This window comes from Oncorhynchus gorbuscha, unplaced genomic scaffold, assembly GCF_021184085.1.
Source record: "Oncorhynchus gorbuscha isolate QuinsamMale2020 ecotype Even-year unplaced genomic scaffold, OgorEven_v1.0 Un_scaffold_1740, whole genome shotgun sequence".
Classification (NCBI taxonomy): Eukaryota; Metazoa; Chordata; class Actinopteri; order Salmoniformes; family Salmonidae; genus Oncorhynchus; species Oncorhynchus gorbuscha.
This window is the reverse complement of record NW_025746431.1, coordinates 37,128-60,492: the sequence shown is the minus strand read 5'-3', so window position 1 is coordinate 60,492 and position 23,365 is coordinate 37,128. Positions and strand designations below refer to the sequence as shown.

The window sequence follows — 23,365 nt, the reverse complement described above, 5'->3', positions numbered from 1 at the left end:
TGAGTTAGGCCTACAGTGTTGTTCTGAGTTAGGCCTATAGTGTTGTTCTGAGTTAGGCCTATAGTGTTGTTCTGAGTTAGGCCTACAGTGTTGTTCTGAGTTAGGCCTACAGTGTTGTTCTGAGTTAGGCCTACAGTGTTGTTCTGAGTTAGGCCTATAGTGTTGTTCTGAGTTAGGCCTACAGTGTTGTTCTGAGTTAGTCCTACAGTGTTGTTCTGAGTTAGGCCTATAGTGTTGTTCTGAGTTAGGCCTATAGTGTTGTTCTGAGTTAGTCCTATAGTGTTGTTCTGAGTTAGTCCTACAGTGTTGTTCTGAGTTAGGCCTATAGTGTTGTTCTGAGTTAGGCCTATAGTGTTGTTCTGAGTTAGGCCTATAGTGTTGCTCTGAGTTAGGCCTATAGTGTTGTTCTGAGTTAGGCCTACAGTGTTGTTCTGAGTTAGGCCTATAGTAAGCGTTTTAGAGCTGATGGTGTTCACTGTAGCATAGCCTACCTGGTTTCTTTCTTTTTGTTTTTACAATCAAAACACATATTTGACATGGTGCCATGCTGTTGAGTTATGGCCACATCAGAGAATTATGCAACAGGGTAGTGGGGTCAAAGGTCACTTGTCTGAGGTCAGCTGAGCATCCTTTGAGAGGCTTCCGGGAACTACCCACAGTTCTAAAGACCAGAGACAGTTGGGAAATCCTGGCCTATACTGCCATCTACTGGACAAACGGTATACTACTGAAAACAATGTCTATATTTTCTATGTGAATGAAACTGATTTACACAGTGAATTGGCACTACAGATCTAGCTAGATAAAACATTATCAAGAGCTTTTAAGTTATTTCACATGCAGTCTTATACAGTTCTAATTCATAACTAGTTTTATTTGTCAGTACATGATCAGTGATCAGTAGATCTCTCCAGATCCCTGCTGTACTCTGAGCGTCATTTCTTAGAGAGTATGTACCTGACTAAGATGGAATGACAGACTGCTGTAGAACGCTCAAGGACATTCCATTCCGGCATGACTCACTGGCATGGAACACAGAACAGTCTTTTGTGTCAAGCTGTAAAGCCAATCTGACTGGCAACACATGGTGTTGGAGGTGAAAAGGTATTTCTCTCTCTCAGATGCTGCTGCTCGAAAGAAGGTCACTTGCGGTGTGAAAATATGGATTCTGTATCTGGCTCTGTATCTGGATTCTGTATCTGGATTCTGTATCTGGCTCTGTATCTGGATTCTGTATCTGGATTCTGTATCTGGCTCTGTTTCTGGATTCTGTATCTGGATTCTGTATCTGGCTCTGTTTCTGGATTCTGTATCTGGCTCTGTATCTGGATTCTGTATCTGGCTCTGTATCTGGATTCTGTATCTGGATTCTGTATCTGGATTCTGTATCTGGCTCTGTATCTGGATTCTGTATCTGGATTCTGTATCTGGCTCTGTTTCTGGATTCTGTATCTGGCTCTGTTTCTGGATTCTGTATCTGGCTCTGTATCTGGCTCTGTTTCTGGATTCTGTATCTGGCTCTGTATCTGGCTCTGTTTCTGGATTCTGTATCTGGCTCTGTATCTGGCTCTGTATCCGGATTCTGTATCTTGCTCTGTTTCTGGATTCTGTATCTGGCTCTGTTTCTGGATTCTGTATCTGGCTCTGTATCTGGCTCTGTATCCGGATTCTGTATCTGGATTCTGTATCTGGCTCTGTATCTGGATTCTGTATCTGGCTCTGTATCTGGCTCTGTATCTGGATTCTGTATCTGGCTCTGTATCTGGATTCTGTATCTGGCTCTGTATCCGGATTCTGTATCTTGCTCTGTTTCTGGATTCTGTATCTGGCTCTGTTTCTGGATTCTGTATCTGGCTCTGTATCCGGATTCTGTATCTTGCTCTGTTTCTGGATTCTGTATCTGGCTCTGTTTCTGGATTCTGTATCTGGCTCTGTATCTGGCTCTGTATCCGGATTCTGTATCTGGCTCTGTATCTGGATTCTGTATCTGGCTCTGTATCTGGCTCTGTATCTGGATTCTGTATCTGGCTCTGTATCTGGATTCTGTATCTGGCTCTGTATCTGGCTCTGTATCTGGCTCTGTTTCTGGATTCTGTATCTGGCTCTGTTTCTGGATTCTGTATCTGGCTCTGTATCTGGCTCTGTATCTGGCTCTGTTTCTGGATTCTGTATCTGTTTCTGGATTCTGTATCTGGCTCTGTATCTGTATCTGGATTCTGTATCTGGATTCTGTATCTGGCTCTGTATCTGGATTCTGTATCTGTATCTGGCTCTGTATCTGGATTCTGTATCTGACTCTGTATCTGGTATCTGGCTACATGCACATCAGTATATTGTCTGAGGTGGACTCCTTGGTCCACTTGTATTATTAGTCATCTGTAGACTTCTTTACGCTTTCTAAACAGACCATAAATGTGTCCCTTTCATGTGTTCATCAGTCATTCCATCTGTCATTGTGTCATGTATAGTGCCGCATATATACACTCAAAGCATGTAAACTACTTCTGGATGATTTTATTAGAACCATCTGCACAGGGAAAGACAGACATCATAAGACAGACATGATAAGACAGACATCATAAGATAGACATCATAAGATCCACATGATAAGACAGACATGATAAGACAGACATGATAAGACAGACATGATAAGACAGACATGATAAGACAGACATGATAAGACAGACATGATAAGGCAGACAAGATAAGACAGACATGATAAGATAGACATAAGACAGACATGATAAGACAGACATCATAAGACAGACATCATAAGATAGACATCATAAGATAGACATCATAAGATCCACATGATAAGACAGACATGATAAGATAGACATAAGATAGACATGATAAGGCAGACAAGACAGACATGATAAGATAGACATAAGATAGACATGATAAGGCAGACAAGACAGACATGATAAGATAGACATAAGATAGACATGATAAAATAGACATGATAAGGCAGACATGATAAGACAGACATGATAAGACAGACATGATAAGATAGACATGATAAGACAGACATGATAAGACAGACATGATAAGACAGACATGATAAGACAGACATGATAAGACAGACATGATAAGATAGACATGATAAGACAGACATGATAAGACAGACATGATAAGATAGACATGATAAGACAGACATGATAAGACAGACATGTTAAGACAGACATGATAAGGCAGACAAGATAGACATGATAAGATAGACATGATAAGACAGACATGATAAGACAGACATGATAAGATAGACATCATAAGATAGACATGATAAGATAGACATGATAAGATAGACATGATAAGACAGACATGATAAGACAGACATGATAAGACAGACAAGATAAGACAGACATGATAAGACAGACATGATAAGATAGACATGATAAGGCAGACAAGATAAGACAGACATGATAAGACAGACATGATAAGACAGACATGATAAGACAGACATGATAAGATAGACATCATAAGATAGACATGATAAGATAGACATGATAAGATAGACATGATAAGGCAGACAAGATAAGACAGACATGATAAGACAGACATGATAAGACAGACATGATAAGACAGACATCATAAGCAAAACATGTCAGTAGCTTTGAGCAAAACATGTCAGTAGCGACAGTATATGGTTGGATTTCCCATCATGAAGAGAGAACGTTGTAGACCGTAGACCCATTCAACTCACTAAGCCCTCTGATGTCTTCCACTCCCTACAGACTGTGGGCATAGTGGTAGGTCTACAATACAGTGCTCAGTTGTGGAAATAGAAGGAGTTGAAGCCGTAGAAGCGGTGCTTTCTCCCGGTGTGTACATTGTCTTGCAGGTGGACCGCGCCCCCCTGGAGGGAGCTGTGGAAGAGACGGTGGACCTCTGACTTACTGAAGGAGTCCTGGAGCTCCAACAGGGCCAGCTGGCACCGGCCCCTCTCCCCTGGGTGGGTGGAAGGCAGGGCATGTGGACGGGGTTGGATACAGGGGTTGGAGATACTGCGTGGGACGGGGATCTCTCTGTTCTGCCACTCCCAATCCTGTTCTTCAAGGGTCTGATTGACAGTCATCTCAGAACCCAGAACTACATTCCCACCTGAACACCAGTTACGGATGTTGGGAGAGACCAGATCAGCAGCAGACAGCTCTGTCTCAGATTCATATGCCGCCCCTGTGTTGTTAGTAGCCAATGCTGGAGCTGGCTGGCTCAGGCTGAACACCCTACCCCCTGATGCTGTGTAGCTCTGCTTCTTGCTGCTAGGAACGTCCTCGTACCATACCTCTCTCTGGGTGTTATTCTCTTTGGTGACCTCTGTGGTCTCATTCAGGGGAGAATGGGGCAGCTGGCAGCTGTACAAGGCCAGAGAGCTCTCTGTGTCTGTGACCTTCTCCAGGGAGGCTCTAGGAGCCTGGCTGCTCTGCTGGAGGTCTGATGCCCCTGGCCCTGGGTGATAGAGCCCTTCTCTGACCTCCTTGACCTGGCACTCACACCTCTCCTCCCCACACCTCTCACACCTGGAGCCTTGATCTTGAAGGTGGTGACCAGGGAACACATAGCCAGACATCTGAGCAGGCTCCGGCACAGACACAGCTCCAGCCCCAGGCCTGGCTAGACTGAGCTCTGAGTGGCCGTGGCTGTTGTTGGGATGGCCGTCCTGAATAGAAGGGTTCCCCTTTATCTCCTGATGACTTTGGTGACCAGACATAGTTCCCAGAGGCCCAGCAGGGTGATTATGTGAGGAAGTCTGGTCTGTGCTGTGGGACTCTGCTGCTGGGGCAGTGACAGGAGGGCGGTAGGTGCTCTCCACCTTATGACGGCCCTGGCGTATTCTGGCCTTGCGCCCGTCTCGTGGTTTAGGGGGCAGCAGGACGGGGTGGGATCGCTCCCTCTGAGAGAGACAAGCACTGGTTTGTTAGGAGGTTTGTCTCGTTCAGTCATCAGAGTAAAGTGATACTGAAGAAAAACTGTTTTTTTTTAAGCAGCCTAAAACTATTTCTATGGTAGTTGGGGAAGTTAAAGAAGGTTTGGAGGCTAATAATGTGATATTCTCGCGAAGCAGTTAAATGTAGGAATATTACAACAGCACTGTATATTCAGGCGTTTCCTGTGTTACTTGTACATACCAGCTGTGTTGTGTAGGGAGTTATCTTCCCAGTGATCATGTCAACGGTGTTCTCATGGTAGTCATCCAACCTCCAGGGATTAGTAGGCCCAGAGCCTGGAGTAAAAACACATGACATGCTTGTCATATTGAATATGATATCTGAGTGAGACTAACCAGATCAATGGGCCGTCGGTCGGTGATTCCACCATGATTACTATAGTTTAGATAGCTGGCGAGACTAACTCATCTAATCTAACCCATCTAAACAATGATAGCGGACATGGGGCTAATTGAGTGACTGTAGAGAAACTGCTGATCCTCAACCAAATATCAAAACGTGCACCTTGTGTATTCTACTAGTCTAACTCTTAACAGGAGGTTGAGACCCTGACTGAGTTCCTAAAAACATCTACAATAATAATTGTTCAATTGATCCGCGGGCTGCCAGTTTCCTGGTCCAACTAGTCTGGGTATTCCCCCATGTCTCTAGTAGCGTCTCAAATGGCACCCTGTCCCCTATAGAGGACACATCTTTTGACCAGAGCCGTATGGACTACATAGGGAATAGGAAGCCTGTTGGGATACAGCCTGCGTGTTCGGGGCTCTGCTCTCTATACCTGTGTAGTGAAGCTGGTATGAGGTGACCCAGTGGGACTTCTCCACGTTGCGGAGCATGTTGGCTGTTCGTTCAGACAGCGTGACGTCCCAGTCACGCAATGTGGGGTTGGGAAACACTGTCTTCTGGGACTTAGGGTAGAATACCTGGGTCTGGGCCTCGCCATTAACTGGCTTGGGGTGCTGAGAGAGAGACAAAGGTGACACAGGACACAGGTGTCGGGAACAGATGTAGTGTGCATATGACCTTCTTCCTTAGGTTGTTTCCCGAATGGCACCCTATTCCCTTAAAAGTGCACTACTTCTGAGCAGGGCCCTGGAATAGGGTACTATTAAGGAATAGACTACCATTAAGGAATTGGGCTTCACTGGTCAGATGAGATGAACTATAACATTAAGGATCATATTCTGCCTCCCAAATAGCACTCGATGCCCTATGCAGTGCACTCTATGGGGAATAGTGTGCTATTTTGGGACGCACATGTTTCTGTGTACAGTGAGAGGGAAACCTGGCTGTGCTAAATGACTGTACTGTAGCTACTCACATCCAGGAAGCCATGCTGTCCTGGCCATGAGATGGTTTTCTTCCTGGTTGTCATGGGTGCCTCCAGTACCTCATGACGATAAGGACCTCCTGGGATTGAAGACAAGACACTTCATCTGGGAATGAGGCTTGTGCTTGTGTGTGCGACCTTATACGGGCAAGCACGCAGACACACACACACACACACACACATGCAGTTTGCACACGCACACCACCTTTTGTCTTTCTCAGCACGGTGACCTCTGGAGCAGAGGACGGGACGAGGGGGTTCAGGGGTCGTAGGGACGCAGCTCTCACGCCTGTGTCGGGGTCGTCTGGTGAGCGGAACGTTGGGAACAGGGCGAAGCGGGAGATGTGGGCCTGATACGGATGTTCTTTTGGAATTGGAACCTTTATCATTATCTCTCTGTAGGGAGGGAGGGAGGGAGGGCAAAGCAGTGAAGGAAGGACAGACATTACAACTGTATCATTATCTCTCTGTAGGGAGGGAGGGAGGGCAAAGCAGTGAAGGAAGGACAGACATTACAACTGTATCATTATCTCTCTGTAGGGAGGGAGGGAGGGCAAAGCAGTGAAGGAAGGACAGCCATTACAACTGTATCATTATCTCTCTGTAGGGAGGGAGGGAGGGAGGGCAAAGCAGTGAAGGAAGGACAGCCATTACAACTGTATCATTATCTCTCTGTAGGGAGGGAGGGAGGGCAAAGCAGTGAAGGGAGGACAGCCAGTACAACTGTATTGAAGCAGTCAGTGTAAAATGATATTAGCACTATAAACTGTGTCCTTTCTCCACTCTCTGTTGGGAGGGCAGAGCAATAAAGGACAGAGACAACATTTCATATACAGTAAGCAGTTAGACGGATATTAATCCTATACATTTTATAATGATCTTACTGTTGAGGGGGAGGGCATAACAATAAAGGAAGCAGAGACCAACTGTATATAAGAAGTTTCTGTAGAACTGGGGTCTCCAACCCTGTTCCTGGAGAGTTACCCTCCTGTAGGTTTTAACTCCAACCCTGTTCCTGGAGAGCTACCCTCCTGTAGGTTAACACCAACCCCAGTTGTAACTGACCTGATTCAGCTTATCAACCAGCTAATTATTAGAATTAGGTGTGCTAGATTAGGGTTGGAGGGAAAACCTACAGGATGGTATCTCTTCAGGAACAGGGTTGGAGTTATAACCTACAGGATGGTATCTCTCCAGGAACAGGGTTGGAGATAAAACCTACAGGAGGGTATCTCTCCAGGAACAGGGTTGGAGTTATAACCTACAGGATGGTATCTCTCCAGGAACAGGGTTGGAGTTAAAACCTACAGGATGGTATCTCTCCAGGAACAGGGTTGGAGTTAAAACCTACAGGATGGTATCTCTCCAGGAACAGGGTTGGAGTTAAAACCTACAGGATGGTATCTCTCCAGGAACAGGGTTGGAGTTAAAACCTACAGGATGGTATCTCTCCAGGAACAGGGTTGGAGTTAAAACCTACAGGATGGTATCTCTTCAGGAACAGGGTTGAAGAGCCCTGTGGTTGAAGGATATTCCAGTCGTACTGTAACAATTGAGAATGAGAAACTGATCTAGATCACAGAATGAGTACTTACCCGATGTTGATGTCTGTTGGTTTTGGTATACTGAAAATAAATGTTTGTCAAATAAGAAGATAATCAATATGAACATTATATTGGTGTAAAAAGGATTTCAGCCATGGTCAAGTGATGAACTATAGCAGTTCATCCCAAATGGCACCCTCTTCCCTTTATAGTGCACTACTTTGACCACAACCATATGAGCCCTGGTCAACAATAGTGCACCACATCAGGAATAGGGTGCCATTTGGGACACACATTATTATATGTAAAAGGCAACCTACAGCTGGTCGTTGAGGCGGACGTTACTTTTCTTGGTAGGTGTAAGGTCATAAAACTGTTGAATGGTGATGTTCCTGTGAAGACATTAAAGGAGAAGAACCCTCAGTTGCCTCTCAAATGGCACCCTATTCCCTATAGAGTGCACTACTGGTCAAAAGGAGTGCACAGTGTAGGGGTATAGGGTGCCATTTGGAACACAAACCCAACAAATACAGCATACCCTTGGTAGGTGAATGTTGACATTTCAAAGGAGAAAAATGGTTAGTACATTTTCAATCAATCCACAATCTCACAATTACTCAAGATCAATGACTTTGGCTCACACTTGGGATAGTTTAAAAAAATGTTTATATTATTTTGAGAGATAATTTTCTGAATGCTACTGAATGCTTGATACTCAGAAGGGTTCAAGTAAATCAGAAGTTTCCGCCATTAAAAAGTCATGGTCCTAATGATAATCTTACTCCGGTGGAACGGATCCTCCGTAGCTTAAGTGGCGATGGCCCTTGATGATGGCAGGGGTGTGTTTACTCTTCTGGGAGGAGGACGCCATCTTGTGGCTGGAGTGCTGGCTCAGTCTACTCTGGGTACGACCCGACGGTAAAACCCTGCTGCTGCTACTGGGAACTCCAGGAAGTGGTGGGACTCTGCTGCTAGGGCCTCTGGGAAGAGGACTGCAAGAGGACATTTAAACCTGTTGCTGAGGAACAAGTCAAGGTCATCTCTAATGTTACCCTATTCCCTATTTGGACAGGTCAAAAGTAGTGCACTGTAAATGGAATAGGATGGCATTTGGGACGTAGACTAGGGTTCCCAACGACAGTCCTGTTCAGATGTGACCCGCTAACATTCCCATGTGACATCATTCATAACATCTCTGACCATCAAGTCTATGACAGACTAAAGGATTTCTTTCCATCAGCTAAGCTACATGTAGTTCCCATAGTGCACCAGGACATGATGTACAACACAGACAGTACATAGTGCACCAGGACATGATGTACAACACAGACAGTACATAGTGCACCAGGACATGATGTACAACACAGACAGTACATAGTGCACCAAGACATGATGTACAACACAGACAGTACATAGTGCACCAGGACATGATGTACAACACAGACAGTACATAGTGCACCAGGACATGATGTACAACACAGACAGTACATAGTGCACCAGGACATGATGTACAACACAGACAGTACATAGTGCACCAGGACATGATGTACAACACAGACAGTACATAGTGCACCAGGACATGATGTACAACACAGACAGTACATAGTGCACCAGGACATGATGTACAACACAGACAGTACATAGTGCACCAGGACATGATGTACAACACAGACAGTACATAGTGCACCAGGACATGATGTACAACACAGACAGTACATAGTGCACCAGGACATGATGTACAACACAGACAGTACATAGTGCACCAAGACATGATGTACAACACAGACAGTACATAGTGCACCAGGACATGATGTACAACACAGACAGTACATAGTGCACCAGGACATGATGTACAACACAGACAGTACACAGTGCACCAGGACATGATGTACAACACAGACAGTACATAGTGCACCAGGACATGATGTACAACACAGACAGTACATAGTGCACCAGGACATGATGTACAACACAGACAGTACATAGTGCACCAGGACATGATGTACAACACAGACAGTACATAGTGCACCAGGACATGATGTACAACACAGACAGTACATAGTGCACCAAGACATGATGTACAACACAGACAGTACATAGTGCACCAGGACATGATGTACAACACAGACAGTACATAGTGCACCAGGACATGATGTACAACACAGACAGTACACAGTGCACCAGGACATGATGTACAACACAGACAGTACATAGTGCACCAGGACATGATGTACAACACAGACAGTACATAGTGCACCAGGACATGATGTACAACACAGACAGTACATAGTGCACCAGGACATGATGTACAACACAGACAGTACATAGTGCACCAAGACATGATGTACAACACAGACAGTACATAGTGCACCAGGACATGATGTACAACACAGACAGTACATAGTGCACCAAGACATGATGTACAACACAGACAGTACATAGTGCACCAAGACATGATGTACAACACAGACAGTACATAGTGCACCAGGACATGATGTACAACACAGACAGTACATAGTGCACCAGGACATGATGTACAACACAGACAGTACATAGTGCACCAGGACATGATGTACATAACAGGACAGACAGTACATAGTGCACCAGGACATGATGTACAACACAGACAGTACATAGTGCACCAGGACATGATGTACAACACAGACAGTACATAGTGCACAGGACATGATGTACAACACAGACAGTACATAGTGCACCAGGACATGATGTACAACACAGACAGTACATAGTGCACCAGGACATGATGTACAACACAGACAGTACATAGTGCACCAGGACATGATGTACAACACAGACAGTACATAGTGCACCAAGACATGATGTACAACACAGACAGTACATAGTGCACCAGGACATGATGTACAACACAGACAGTACATAGTGCACCAGGACATGATGTACAACACAGACAGTACATAGTGCACCAGGACATGATGTACAACACAGACAGTACATAGTGCACCAGGACATGATGTACAACACAGACAGTACATAGTGCACCAGGACATGATGTACAACACAGACAGTACATAGTGCACCAGGACATGATGTACAACACAGACAGTACATAGTGCACCAGGACATGATGTACAACACAGACAGTACATAGTGCACCAAGACATGATGTACAACACAGACAGTACATAGTGCACCAGGACATGATGTACAACACAGACAGTACATAGTGCACCAGGACATGATGTACAACACAGACAGTACATAGTGCACCAGGACATGATGTACAACACAGACAGTACATAGTGCACCAGGACATGATGTACAACACAGACAGTACATAGTGCACCAAGACATGATGTACAACACAGACAGTACATAGTGCACCAAGACATGATGTACAACACAGACAGTACATAGTGCACCAAGACATGATGTACAACACAGACAGTACATAGTGCACCAAGACATGATGTACAACACAGACAGTACATAGTGCACCAAGACATGATGTACAACACAGACAGTACATAGTGCATCAAGACATGATGTACAACACAGACAGTACATAGTGCATCAAGACATGATGTACAACACAGACAGTACATAATGCATCAAGACATGATGTACAACACAGACAGTACATAGTGCACCAAGACATGATGTACATAGTGCACCAAGACATGATGTACAACACAGACAGTACATAGTGCACCAAGACATGATGTACAACACAGACATTACATAGTGCACCAAGACATGATGTGCATAGTGCACCAAGACATGATGTACAACACAGACAGTACATAGTGCACCAAGACACGATGTACAACACAGACAGTACATAGTGCACCAAGACATGATGTACAACACAGACAGTACATAGTGCACCAAGACATGATGTACAACACAGACAGTACATAGTGCACCTAGACATGATGTACAACACAGACAGTACATAGTGCACCAAGACATGATGTACAACACAGACAGTACATAGTGCACCAAGACATGATGTACAACACAGACAGTACATAGTGCACCAAGACATGATGTGCAACACAGACAGTACATAGTGCACCAAGACATGATGTACAACACAGACAGTACATAGTGCACCAAGACATGATGTACAACACAGACAGTACATAGTGCACCAAGACATGATGTACAACACAGACAGTACAATAACCAAATATACTGGCAAACCAAATGGAGTCATGCAGGAGGATAAGACTGTTCTCTTACCTGGCCAGAGGTGGAGAGTGAGGCTGTTTCCATGGTGTCCTGCTCTGTACCTGTTTCAGATCCTTGTTCTGTTTGTACATGTAAGTCTCCTCTTTCAGTCGCTGGAGGAGGGAGAAGTAGTCACCCAGCGACGGCGGGTCTGTCTGGGGCTCAGCGACAGCATACGGCCCCCCAGCCTGGTGCAGGCGTTTCAGGAGGGGCAGGGAGGAGGAGGACCTCTGTTTGTGAGACAGGAGTAAAGGAGTCCTCCCTATCTGTCTGTGGTCAGTGGGACGTTGCTGGATCCCTAGGCTGGTCATAGTGACGATGGCGTTGTCAACAGCAGTAGGCTAGCGTCCGCAACAGGATCTGGGTTAGTGACACCCTATCCACTGTCTAGGCTGAGCAGCACACAGGCTTCATCTCTGTGTCTGTGCTCTCAGCAGGACCTGTACCATACATTAAGATACTACTAATATCACAGCGTCACAGCTCAGTGAAGTGTCATGGAGTCTCCCCAGTGATAATATCACACTGTCACAGCTCAGTGAAGTGTCATGGAGTCTCCCCAGTGATAATATCAGTGTCACAGCTCAGTGAAGTGTCATGGAGTCTCCCCAGTGATAATATCAGTGTCACAGCTCAGTGAAGTGTCATGGAGTCTCCCCAGTGATAATATCAGTGTCACAGCTCAGTGAAGTGTCATGGAGTCTCCCCAGTGATAATATCACAGCTGTGACGACCCTCCCACTCTGTCTGCCGTATTCTGTCGTTGTTCTTGTTTCCTTATTAGGATGCCGGTGGGCGGAGTTGAGAGGGTCGTCAGCTACATGGGAAACACCTGGGCCAGGTGTCTCCCAGGATAAATAGACCTCTTCCACATTCATGGAGGAGTCTCTCTCCATGCAGACACCCGTTGTAGATTGTGTTGTGGTTCTTGGTGGCTGTTTGTTTGTTTGCTTTGGCACCTTTCATCACCCTGCATTATCACATTCATGCATGCAAAACACTCACTTACACTACTGATTACTGATTACACACACCATTGTATATTACACTTAGTTACTTATTTAATAAATATAGATTTTGCTACTCCTTATCTCCACGTTGTCTCCCTTTGTTACGGGCTTTGAGCCGGTTCGTGACAAGTGGGGGCTCGACCGGGATCTTTGAACTATTGGTTTGGGAGACCGTGGAGGTACGTGTTTGGATTGAATATTGTGTTTGAGTGTGATCGGCCCAGTATTGGTTGCCTTTGTTGTTTGGTTTGTGTGCTGTGTTGGAGAGAGTATAATGGTTAGTTTCCAGGCCCTGCCTAGCCTGAACTCTTGTTTTACTTTCTGTTGGGACGTCAGTCTGAAGTGAGTAATCTGCTGTGTACCTCGGTGGGAGATTTGGGTAGGGTAGTGGAACTTGCTACCCGGAGCTATAGCCTTTTTCCCCTGATAGGTTTAGCGACGTGTTTCATTTTTTGGAATATGTTGGGCATGGTTAATGTTTGTTATTTTTGTGTGGTGTCTGTGGACTGAGCAGTTGTCTCGGGGCACATCCGTGGCTTGGTGGAATTTGCCAGCATGCTGGGGAGTTCTATTTCCTTGCCAGCGGGCTACAGTGCGTAAATTCCCACCGCAAATCTGCACGAAGACTAGGGTTGAGTTATTGTAGGTTTTGGGGAAGCTCCATATCTCATCTCTCTTCTGTGGTGCTCAGGGTGATTGTCAATTCTCGGGTTGTGTTCTGGTGTGCTCAGCAGAAGGGAAAAGCGATAAAAAAAAAAAATTTGTGTGATTATGGCGTCTTATGTAGATAAGTTCATTCGCTCTCCATCAGAGGAATTGTTAGATTTAGGTACTAAAGAACAGCTGTTGAAGGTCGCGGAACACTACAAGGTTGAGATTAGTGATAAACGTCTAAAGAATTCTATTAGGTTGATATTGAAAGCCAATCTGATGGAGAGTGGTATTCTTGAAGTTACCACCGGGCCAGCCTCTGCTAAGGATTTGTTGTCTCCCCATAACGTTACAATGGCCATTCCATCGGTTAGTCCTAGTAGCCTTCTTTTTGAACAGCAGAAAGAACTGCTTTTGTTACAGCTAGAGCATGATCGTGAGAAGCTAGAGCATGATCGTGAGAAGCTAGAGCATGATCGTGTGAAATATGAAAAGGAATTGGCATTTAAACAAGATATGGAGCGTGCTAAAATCAAGTTGCAACAAGAACGTATAGAGTTGGTTAGGGAAGGAAAGATCTCAGGGGAGAGTTTGTTTTGGGAAGGTGACCCAGATTTACCTAGGGGTAGTTCCGCTTTTGGTCATGCCCCAGAGACATTTGATATTGTTGGGAACTTGCGGTTATTGCCTCGGTTTAATGAAAGGGACCCCGAGACATTCTTTTCGTTGTTTGAGCGGGTTGCTGACGCTAGGAGTTGGCCTGATTCTGACCGCACTTTAATGTTGCAGTGTGTGTTGACTGGTAAAGCGCAGGAAGCATATTCAGCTCTTAGTGTACACGACAGTGCCAGTTATGATAAAGTTAAAACAGCTGTGTTACAGATTTATGAATTGGTCCCTGAGGCTTACCGCCAACGATTTAGAACTTTAAAAAGGGACGATAACCAGACTCATGTTGAGTTTGCGCGACAGTTATCTTTACAGTTTAATCGCTGGTGTTCCGCCTCTGCAGTTGTGACTTTCCAAGGGCTGTGTGACCTGATTATGTTAGAGCAATTTAAGGACACAATTCCTGATCGTATTGCCACTTATATTAATGAACAGAAAGTAAAGAATGTTGCTGAAGCTGCGGTTTTGGCGGACGAGTATGTGTTGACTCACAAAAGTGTCTTTGCAAAACCCCGTATTCGGAAAGAGTGGGGGCATTCGGATAGATTTGGGCTTCGCTCACCGAGATACTTTGGTTCTCGGGCAGAGTTCTATTCAACTAGGGTTGAACCTGACTCCCATGGTAAGGCTGACTTTGGGCAGGAGTGTCACTACTGTCAAGGTTCAGGTCATTGGAAAAACGAATGTCCACTTCTCAGGTCAAAGGGTGCTTACGCTAAATCTAAGCCTGCTGCGTTAGCTGCACCTGTTCCACATCAGTTCATTCTTGACTCATTTCCTCAGGCCCAGGAGAATGTGAAAGTCCATATTGATCCAGACTATTTACCTTTCATTACAGAAGGTTTTGTGTCTATGTTAGGAAGTAAAGACTTAGTGCCAGTGAAGATCCTGAGAGACACAGGTGCCTCTGAATCATTTGTGTTGGAGTCTGTGTTACCCTTTTCTGCTGAGACTGATTCAGGGAATAGTGTTCTAATTAGGGGAATAGGTTTGAACACTCTGTCAGTTCCATTGCATAAACTGATGTTGGATTGTGGGCTGGTGAAGGGTGAAGTTGTTGTGGGGGTGCGTCCTTCGTTGCCTATTGAGGGTATCGACGTTATCCTTGGGAATAACTTGGCAGGTGAGCGTGTATGGCCAGTCGTGTTTCCATCTCTAGTGGTTTCCACTAAGCCGTCATTTGTTGGGATTCCTGATGAGAGTGTACAGAGTTTCCCAGAGGTGTTCTCTGCGGGTGCAGTGACACGTTCTATGAGCCGTGGCGAACTAGTCACTGCGCCGACTAATGATAATAATACAAAGTATGTCACTGTCTTCCCTGTTATCCCGTTATCTGTAACCCGCTCAGATCTAATCAATGCTCAACGGGATGACCCCACGTTGGAAGAGTTGCGTGATCAAATTGTGCCTATAGAACAGTTGGGAGATGTCGCCCATGGCTATTTCCTCCAAGAGGATGTCCTGATGAGAAAGTGGGTGTCTCATGATAGTGTTTTTCTGGGGGAGGCAATTAGTCAAGTTGTTGTACCAGTTAAGCTTCGTGAGTTGGTGTTGGAAACTTCTCACAGCGACGTTGCTGGACATATGGGGGTGAGGAAAACCTACAATCGCATATTAAGACATTTCTTTTGGCCTAGATTAAAGAGGATGTTTCTGATTTTATCAAAACTTGTCACACCTGTCAATTAACTGGTAAGCCTAATCAAGCTATTAAACCAGTACCATTGTTTCCTATTCCTGTACTCAGCCAACCTTTTGAGTATCTGATTATTGACTGTGTGGGTCCTCTGCCTCGTTCTAAAAAGGGTAGCAGTTACCTGTTCACTGTGATGTGTCAGACCACTAGGTTTCCTGCTGCCTATCCTCTCCGATCTATCACGACTAAATCGGTGTTAAAAGCTTTGACTCAGTTTCTCTCATTGTTTGGAATCCCTAAGGTCATTCAGAGTGATCAAGGATCTAATTTTACCTCTAATCTGTTTGGTCAGGTTCTTCAACAGCTCCATATTAAACACAATGTGTCTAGCGCCTATCACGCGCAAAGTCAAGGAGCACTGGAACGTTTCCATCAAACACTTAAGTCTTTGTTGAGAGCTTATTGTACTGAGATGGATAAGGATTGGGAGGAGGGGTTGCCTTGGTTACTGTTAGCCGCTAGGGAAGTTTCACAGGAGAGCACAGGTTTCAGTCCAAATGACCTTGTGTTTGGACATAGGGTGCGTGGACTTTTATCTGTTCTCCAGGATGACTGGAAGTCTCCCGAGCCTCCTCAGTCCCTGTGTTCGTATGTGTGTGATTTCCGGCGACGGCTGTATGCCGCTGGTGAAATGGCTAAAGAGAAGTTATCATCTTCACAGGAGAGGATGAAGGGCATATTTGATCGCCGAACTGAGCCTCGTCACTTTAGTCCAGGTGACCAGGTTCTTGCTCTGCTGCCAATTGTTGGTTCTCCTTTTCAAGCCAAATTTCAAGGTCCATATACAGTGGTGCGCCAGTACACTGAGCAAAATTATCTAGTTGCCACTCCAGAACGGAGGAAAGCACACCAGCTGTGCCATGTAAATCTGTTAAAACCCTATTATGCACGTTCCTCTGAGACTGAACAGTGGGATTCTACAGAGGACGGTAAACCTGTTCTTTTGGCTGATACCGTTGTTTCCTTGGGTTCTTGTCGTGCTAGACCTGTGCATGAGGAGGAAGATGTTCCTGGTCCTGACGATTGTATATTGCAGGGTAGTACCTATTGTGGTCTACACCGACCATAACCCCCTCACTTTTTGAGGTCCATGATGTGTCCAAACCAGAGGATAATGCGATGGTGTTTATTTTTACAATCATTCCATCTCGATGTGAGGCACATCCGGGGACTGAAAACGTGATTGCTGATGCGCTCTCTCGTGCGCCCTGTTCCTAATGTTTACGTGACTGACCATTGTTTCGTATTGTCATGTTCTCTCTGTCCTGTCTGCTCCCTCCTGGTCTTGTTTCTTTCCTCTTAAATGTTGCTTCCTGTGCGAAGGTTGCTGAGGTCTGGGGAGGAGGTTGGCTGGGGCAAATTGTAAGTGTGAACACGTAAACCCTCATCAATTTGGGGCACAGAGGCTGTGTCAATTTGGGACGCAGAGGCCTGTGTCAATTTGGGGACGCAGAGGCCTGTGTCAATTTGGGACGCAGAGGCCTGTGTCAATTTGGGACGCAGAGGCCTGTGTCAATTTGGGACGCAGAGGCCTGTGTCAATTTGGGACGCAGAGGCCTGTGTCAATTTGGGACGCAGAGGCCTGTGTCAATTTGGGACGCGGGAGGCTGGTATGTTGTTCCGGGGTCCTTGTTGGTCCCCGGTTTTATGGGGGGGAATGTGACGACCCTCCCACTCTGTCTGCCGTATTCTGTCGTTGTTCTTGTTTCCTTATTAGGATGCCGGTGGGCGGAGTTGAGAGGGTCGTCAGCTACATGGGAAACACCTGGGCCAGGTGTCTCCCAGGATAAATAGACCTCTTCCACATTCATGGAGGAGTCTCTCTCCATGCAGACACCCGTTGTAGATTGTGTTGTGGTTCTTGGTGGCTGTTTGTTTGTTTGCTTTGGCACCTTTCATCACCCTGCATTATCACATTCATGCATGCAAAACACTCACTTACACTACTGATTACTGATTACACACACCATTGTATATTACACTTAGTTACTTATTTAATAAATATAGATTTTGCTACTCCTTATCTCCACGTTGTCTCCCTTTGTTACGGGCTTTGAGCCGGTTCGTGACACAGCTCAGTGTAGCAGCAGAGAGAAGAATGACCAGCCTCACAAAGCCTGAAACGGAAACAGGTTAGCATGAGGCAGTGTCTGATGCCAACAGATGGGTTCAATGACAGAGGTGGGCTCTGGTTACTGCATAGCTACTCATGTTCCTCCACGCGCACGCACACACACGCACACGCACACACACACACACACACACACACACACACACACACACACACACACACACACACACACACACACACACACACACACACACACACACACACACACACACACACACACACACACACACACACACACGTGAACTAATCCAGACCTCAGGTCACAGTGTATAGCCTTCATTATCCATGCTTTTATGTATATAGGCCTGCACTCACCTGCATGCGCACATAACATTAGAATGACAGGATAGATACACCGCTAGAATACTACGCATTGAATTCGCTCTATTTATGTTGTTAAACATTCGCACACGACTGACTGCAGTATTTTCTAATTTTATGTTCGTTTCACATGCAGGCCTATGTGTTGTTTTTCTCTACAAGACATCAAAGACTGACCCAGAATAAATTGGGTCAACGGGGTAATGTACTTCAGCGCGAAGAGGTCTACCGACCTTATGTTCCCAACGGCAACGCCATTGTTAGGTTTAGATCGGAAAGAACTGTCAGAGTTGTATGAAGCGAAGGCCTCGCTGTCGCTGAGATGTTCTTTGCGGTCCGTACAGGTTTGAGGCAGTACAATCATGCGTTGTTGATTACGTCAGAGGAGGTCACCTTCTCCTGTGAAATCACAATGGAATCGGGATCAAAGGCTGGATTTCGCGGCGTTGAATATATCCTCTCCTTTAGCTGTCCGCGGTGCTGAGTCTATGCGAGGATCGGGTTGTTCCAGAAAACACAAGAACGGCTTTTGTCCAGGAGCAATTGGCCTAGTTTGAGGATCAATTTCTCACAGTATCAAGAATAGAAGTAGGACTTTCTTTGTTTACTAATTTAATAAATTGGTCAATGCTAAGGGGGTTTTATTGATTAGAACCTTGTCAACCTTGTTAAAAACAGGCGCTCTCCCGCTCCATGTTTCAATGCACACTGCGTCTATCAATAAAAACATCGACCCGCCATGAAAAACAACACACCTCTAGGCTACAATGCCCTGCCCTTATTCTAGAATCTAGGCAACCGTTCCATCCCCCGCATCCCTCATAATCAATACAATTTCGGACGTGACGTGGGGGCGTCCAAAATGGCACCCTATAACCTACATAATGCACGACGGGCCCAGGTCAAAGTAGTACACTACATCGGAAATAGGGTGCCATTTTGGACGTAAACATTGAGTGTTTGCCAAGAAGCCTTAGACATGCCTGGTTTACCAACTGTTTTAAGGAAATATATTCAGCATTAGCTCCTTAATTGGGATTCTCGTGAGACCTTGTCCAAAGTCTCAGCAAAACACAGAGATGTATCACTTCATGCAGCTGACCCAGACCTAAGCTCTCATCCCGAATAGCATCCTATTCTCTATTTAGTGCACTTATTTTGGGCCAATAGGCTCCCATAGGGCTCTGGTCAAAAGTAATGCACTACAGTATATAGGGAATAGGGTTGCCTTGTGACACTCTGACAAATGGCACCATATTCCCAATATAGTGCAGTACTATCTATGAACTCTGGTCAAAAGCAGTGCACTATAACAGGGAATAGGTCCCATTTGGGGCATAGATTAAGTCCAGTGACCAATCAGCCTGTTCAGCCTCAACTGAAGAGCTGCTCTGCTCTCTGGAATCCATTTCCTGCTGCTGCATTATACATGTGGAATAGATGCAGAGATTTCTCCAGGCTCTGTTGGCTCTGCTTGGTGTTAACACCCAAGATATAATAGAGGTGGTTTGATTAGCTCACTACACACGGGGTCCACAGAAAACGTTGCCCGCAGGGTTGAAAACATACCAGTGTTGTGTTATACAGTAGATGTCTGTCTGTCTGTCTGTCTGTCTGTCTGTCTGTCTGTCTGTCTGTCTGTCTGTCTGTCTGTCTGTCTGTCTGTCTGTCTGTCTGTCTGTCTGTCTGTCTGTCTGTCTGTCTGTCTGTCTGTCTGTCTGTCTGTCTGTCTGTCTGTCTGTCTGTCTGTCTGTCTGTCTGTCTGTCTGTCTGTCTGTCTGTCTGTCTGTCTGTCTGTCTGTCTGTCTGTCTGTCTGTCTGTCTGTCTGTCTGTCTGTCTGTCTGTCTGTCTGTCTGTCTGTCTGTCTGTCTGTCTGTCTGTCTGTCTGTCTGTCTGTCTGTCTGTCTGTCTGTCTGTCTGTCTGTCTGTCTGTCTGTCTGTCTGTCTGTCATTCAGTGTATGGGAAGACATATAATTATGCTGTATGGGAAGAGATACAATTATGCTGTATGGGAAGACATAATTATGCTGTATGGGAAGACATAATTATGCTGTATGGGAAGAGATACAATTATGCTGTATGGGAAGACATACAACTAAATACAACTATGCTGTGTGTGAAGACATATAATTATGCTGTATGGAAAGACATAATTATGCTGTGTGGGAAGACATACAACTATGCTGTATGGGAAGACATACAACTATGCTGTATGGGAAGACATACAACTATGCTGTATGGGAAGACATACAACTATGCTGTATGGGAAGACATACAACTAAATACAACTATGCTGTGTGTGAAGACATATAATTATGCTGTATGGAAAGACATAATTATGCTGTGTGGGAAGACATACAACTATGCTGTATGGGAAGACATACAACTATGCTGTATGGGAAGACATACAACTATGCTGTATGGGAAGACATACAACTATGCTGTATGGGAAGACATACAACTAAATACAACTATGCTGTGTGTGAAGACATATAATTATGCTGTATGGAAAGACATAATTATGCTGTGTGGGAAGACATACAACTATGCTGTATGGGAAGACATACAACTATGCTGTATGGGAAGACATACAACTATGCTGTATGGGAAGACATACAACTATGCTGTATGGGAAGACATACAACTAAATACAACTATGCTGTGTGTGAAGACATATAATTATGCTGTATGGAAAGACATAATTATGCTGTGTGTGAAGACATATAATTATGCTGTGTGGGAAGACATACAACTATGCTGTATGGGAAGACATACAACTATGCTGTATGGGAAGACATAATTAGGCTGTATGGAAAGACATAATTATGCTGTATGAGAAGACAATTATGCTGTATGGGAAGACATAATTATGCTGTATGAGAAGACAATTATGCTGTATGGGAAGACATAATTATGCTGTATGAGAAGACAATTATGCTGTATGGAAAGACATAATTAGGCTGTATGGGAAGACAATTATGCTGTATGGGAAGACATAATTATGCTGTATGAGAAGACAATTATGCTGTATGGAAAGACATAATTAGGCTGTATGGGAAGACATAATTAGGCTGTATGGGAAGACATAATTATGCTGTATGGGAAGACAATTATGCTGTATGGGAAGACAATTATGCTGTATGGGAAGACATAATTATGCTGTATGGGAAGACAATTATGCTGTATGGGAAGACATAATTATGCTGTATGGGAAGACAATTATGCTGTATGGGAAGACAATTATGCTGTATGGGAATTAATATATGAAATGAAATTTGCAGAACATGTGATTGTATGACATTTAAATGAATGAATCAACAGCCATTGTACACAGACTAATGATGAGCGTTTACAATGTTGCAACATGTTGCAACAGCCACCGACCCCCCTGAGACATCATCACACCACTTCACGTCTCCTCTGCTCTGTACCAGATCTCAAAGACAATGAAGAGGGGCGGACTGGAACCAGAAAGGGAATTTCTAACACACCGGCCCATTTATTCCCAACGAGGCCCTCATACCACACATGTTTTTCCAAGATGCCCTCATGATTAGCCAAATAATGATCATTCTGCCAAAACATCCCATTTAGACAGGCCCGCATGGGATAAAGGAAGACGGTAGAGCCCATCTGCCCTATGGCCAGTCCATTTCTGTCTCATGGATAATGGACTGGCCATACAGTTATATGATGGAGACAACTCTCCTGGCTTAGTGCTCTCTCATCTGTGTTGCTGAGAATGATAGGAGCCTGGTGCTCAAAGCAATCCAGCTGGACTAGTTTCCAGTTTCCAGGAGAATAAAGGGAATATTTCAAAGCACATTTCAAAACAAATCAGAACTAATCTATGGAGACCTAGAGGGGAGAATGTGTTGTGTGTGTGTGTGTGTGTGTGTGTGTGTGTGTGTGTGTGTGTGTGTGTGTGTGTGTGTGTGTGTGTGTGTGTGTGTGTGTGTGTGTGTGTGTGTGTGTGTGTGTGTGTGTGTGTGTGTGTGTGTGTGTGTGTGTGTGTGTGTGTGTGTGTGAGAGAGACAGATAGAGAGGGAGAGAAATAGACATGTATAGCACAATAAGTAGCTTTCTGACAGCCCTGTTTATGAAGAAGGACTACAGATGGAGAGACAAGACCACTGGACCCTGTTTATTAAGAAGGACTACAGATGGAGAGAGACAAGACCACTGGACCCTGTTTATTAAGAAGGACTACAGATGGAGAGACAAGACTACTGGACCCTGTTTATTAAGAAGGACTACAGATGGAGAGACAAGACTACTGGACCCTGTTTATTAAGAAGGACTACAGATGGAGAGACAAGACCACTGGACTACAGCCCTGTTTATTAAGAAGGACTACAGATGGAGAGACAAGACCACTGGACCCTGTTTATGAAGAAGGACTACAGATGGAGAGACAAGACCACTGGACCCTGTTTATTAAGAAGGACTACAGATGGAGAGACAAGACCACTGGACTACAGCCCTGTTTATTAAGAAGGACTACAGATGGAGAGACAAGACCACTGGACCCTGTTTATGAAGAAGGACTACAGATGGAGAGACAAGACCACTGGACCCTGTTTATTAAGAAGGACTACAGATGGAGAGACAAGACCACTGGACTACAGCCCTGTTTATTAAGAAGGACTACAGATGGAGAGACAAGACCACTGGACCCTGTTTATGAAGAAGGACTACAGATGGAGAGACAAGACCACTGGACCCTGTTTATTAAGAAGGACTACAGATGGAGAGACAAGACCACTGGACCCTGTTTATTAAGAAGTCAAGTCATGTACACGTGTAGGGAAGTTAAGACAAGAGCTGAATGTATCCCCCTTTCCCATTGCAGG

General features: G+C 44.9%; 1 protein-coding gene across 1 annotated transcript; it reads right to left on the bottom strand.

The window, feature by feature from the left end:
- Window positions 1-3,636: 3,636 nt before the first annotated feature.
- LOC124023964 lies at window positions 3,637-12,734 on the bottom strand. The gene is made up of 9 exons (XM_046338126.1): window positions 12,045-12,734; window positions 8,603-8,812; window positions 8,141-8,212; window positions 7,872-7,901; window positions 6,482-6,672; window positions 6,268-6,356; window positions 5,725-5,905; window positions 5,127-5,221; window positions 3,637-4,891 (listed from the first exon to the last, which is right to left on the bottom strand). The coding sequence occupies exons 1-9, from the start codon at window positions 12,341-12,343 to the stop codon at window positions 3,767-3,769; spliced, it is 2,292 nt and encodes a 763-aa protein (XP_046194082.1). The 5' UTR covers window positions 12,344-12,734; the 3' UTR covers window positions 3,637-3,766.
- Between the last annotated feature and the right edge of the window lie 10,631 nt (window positions 12,735-23,365).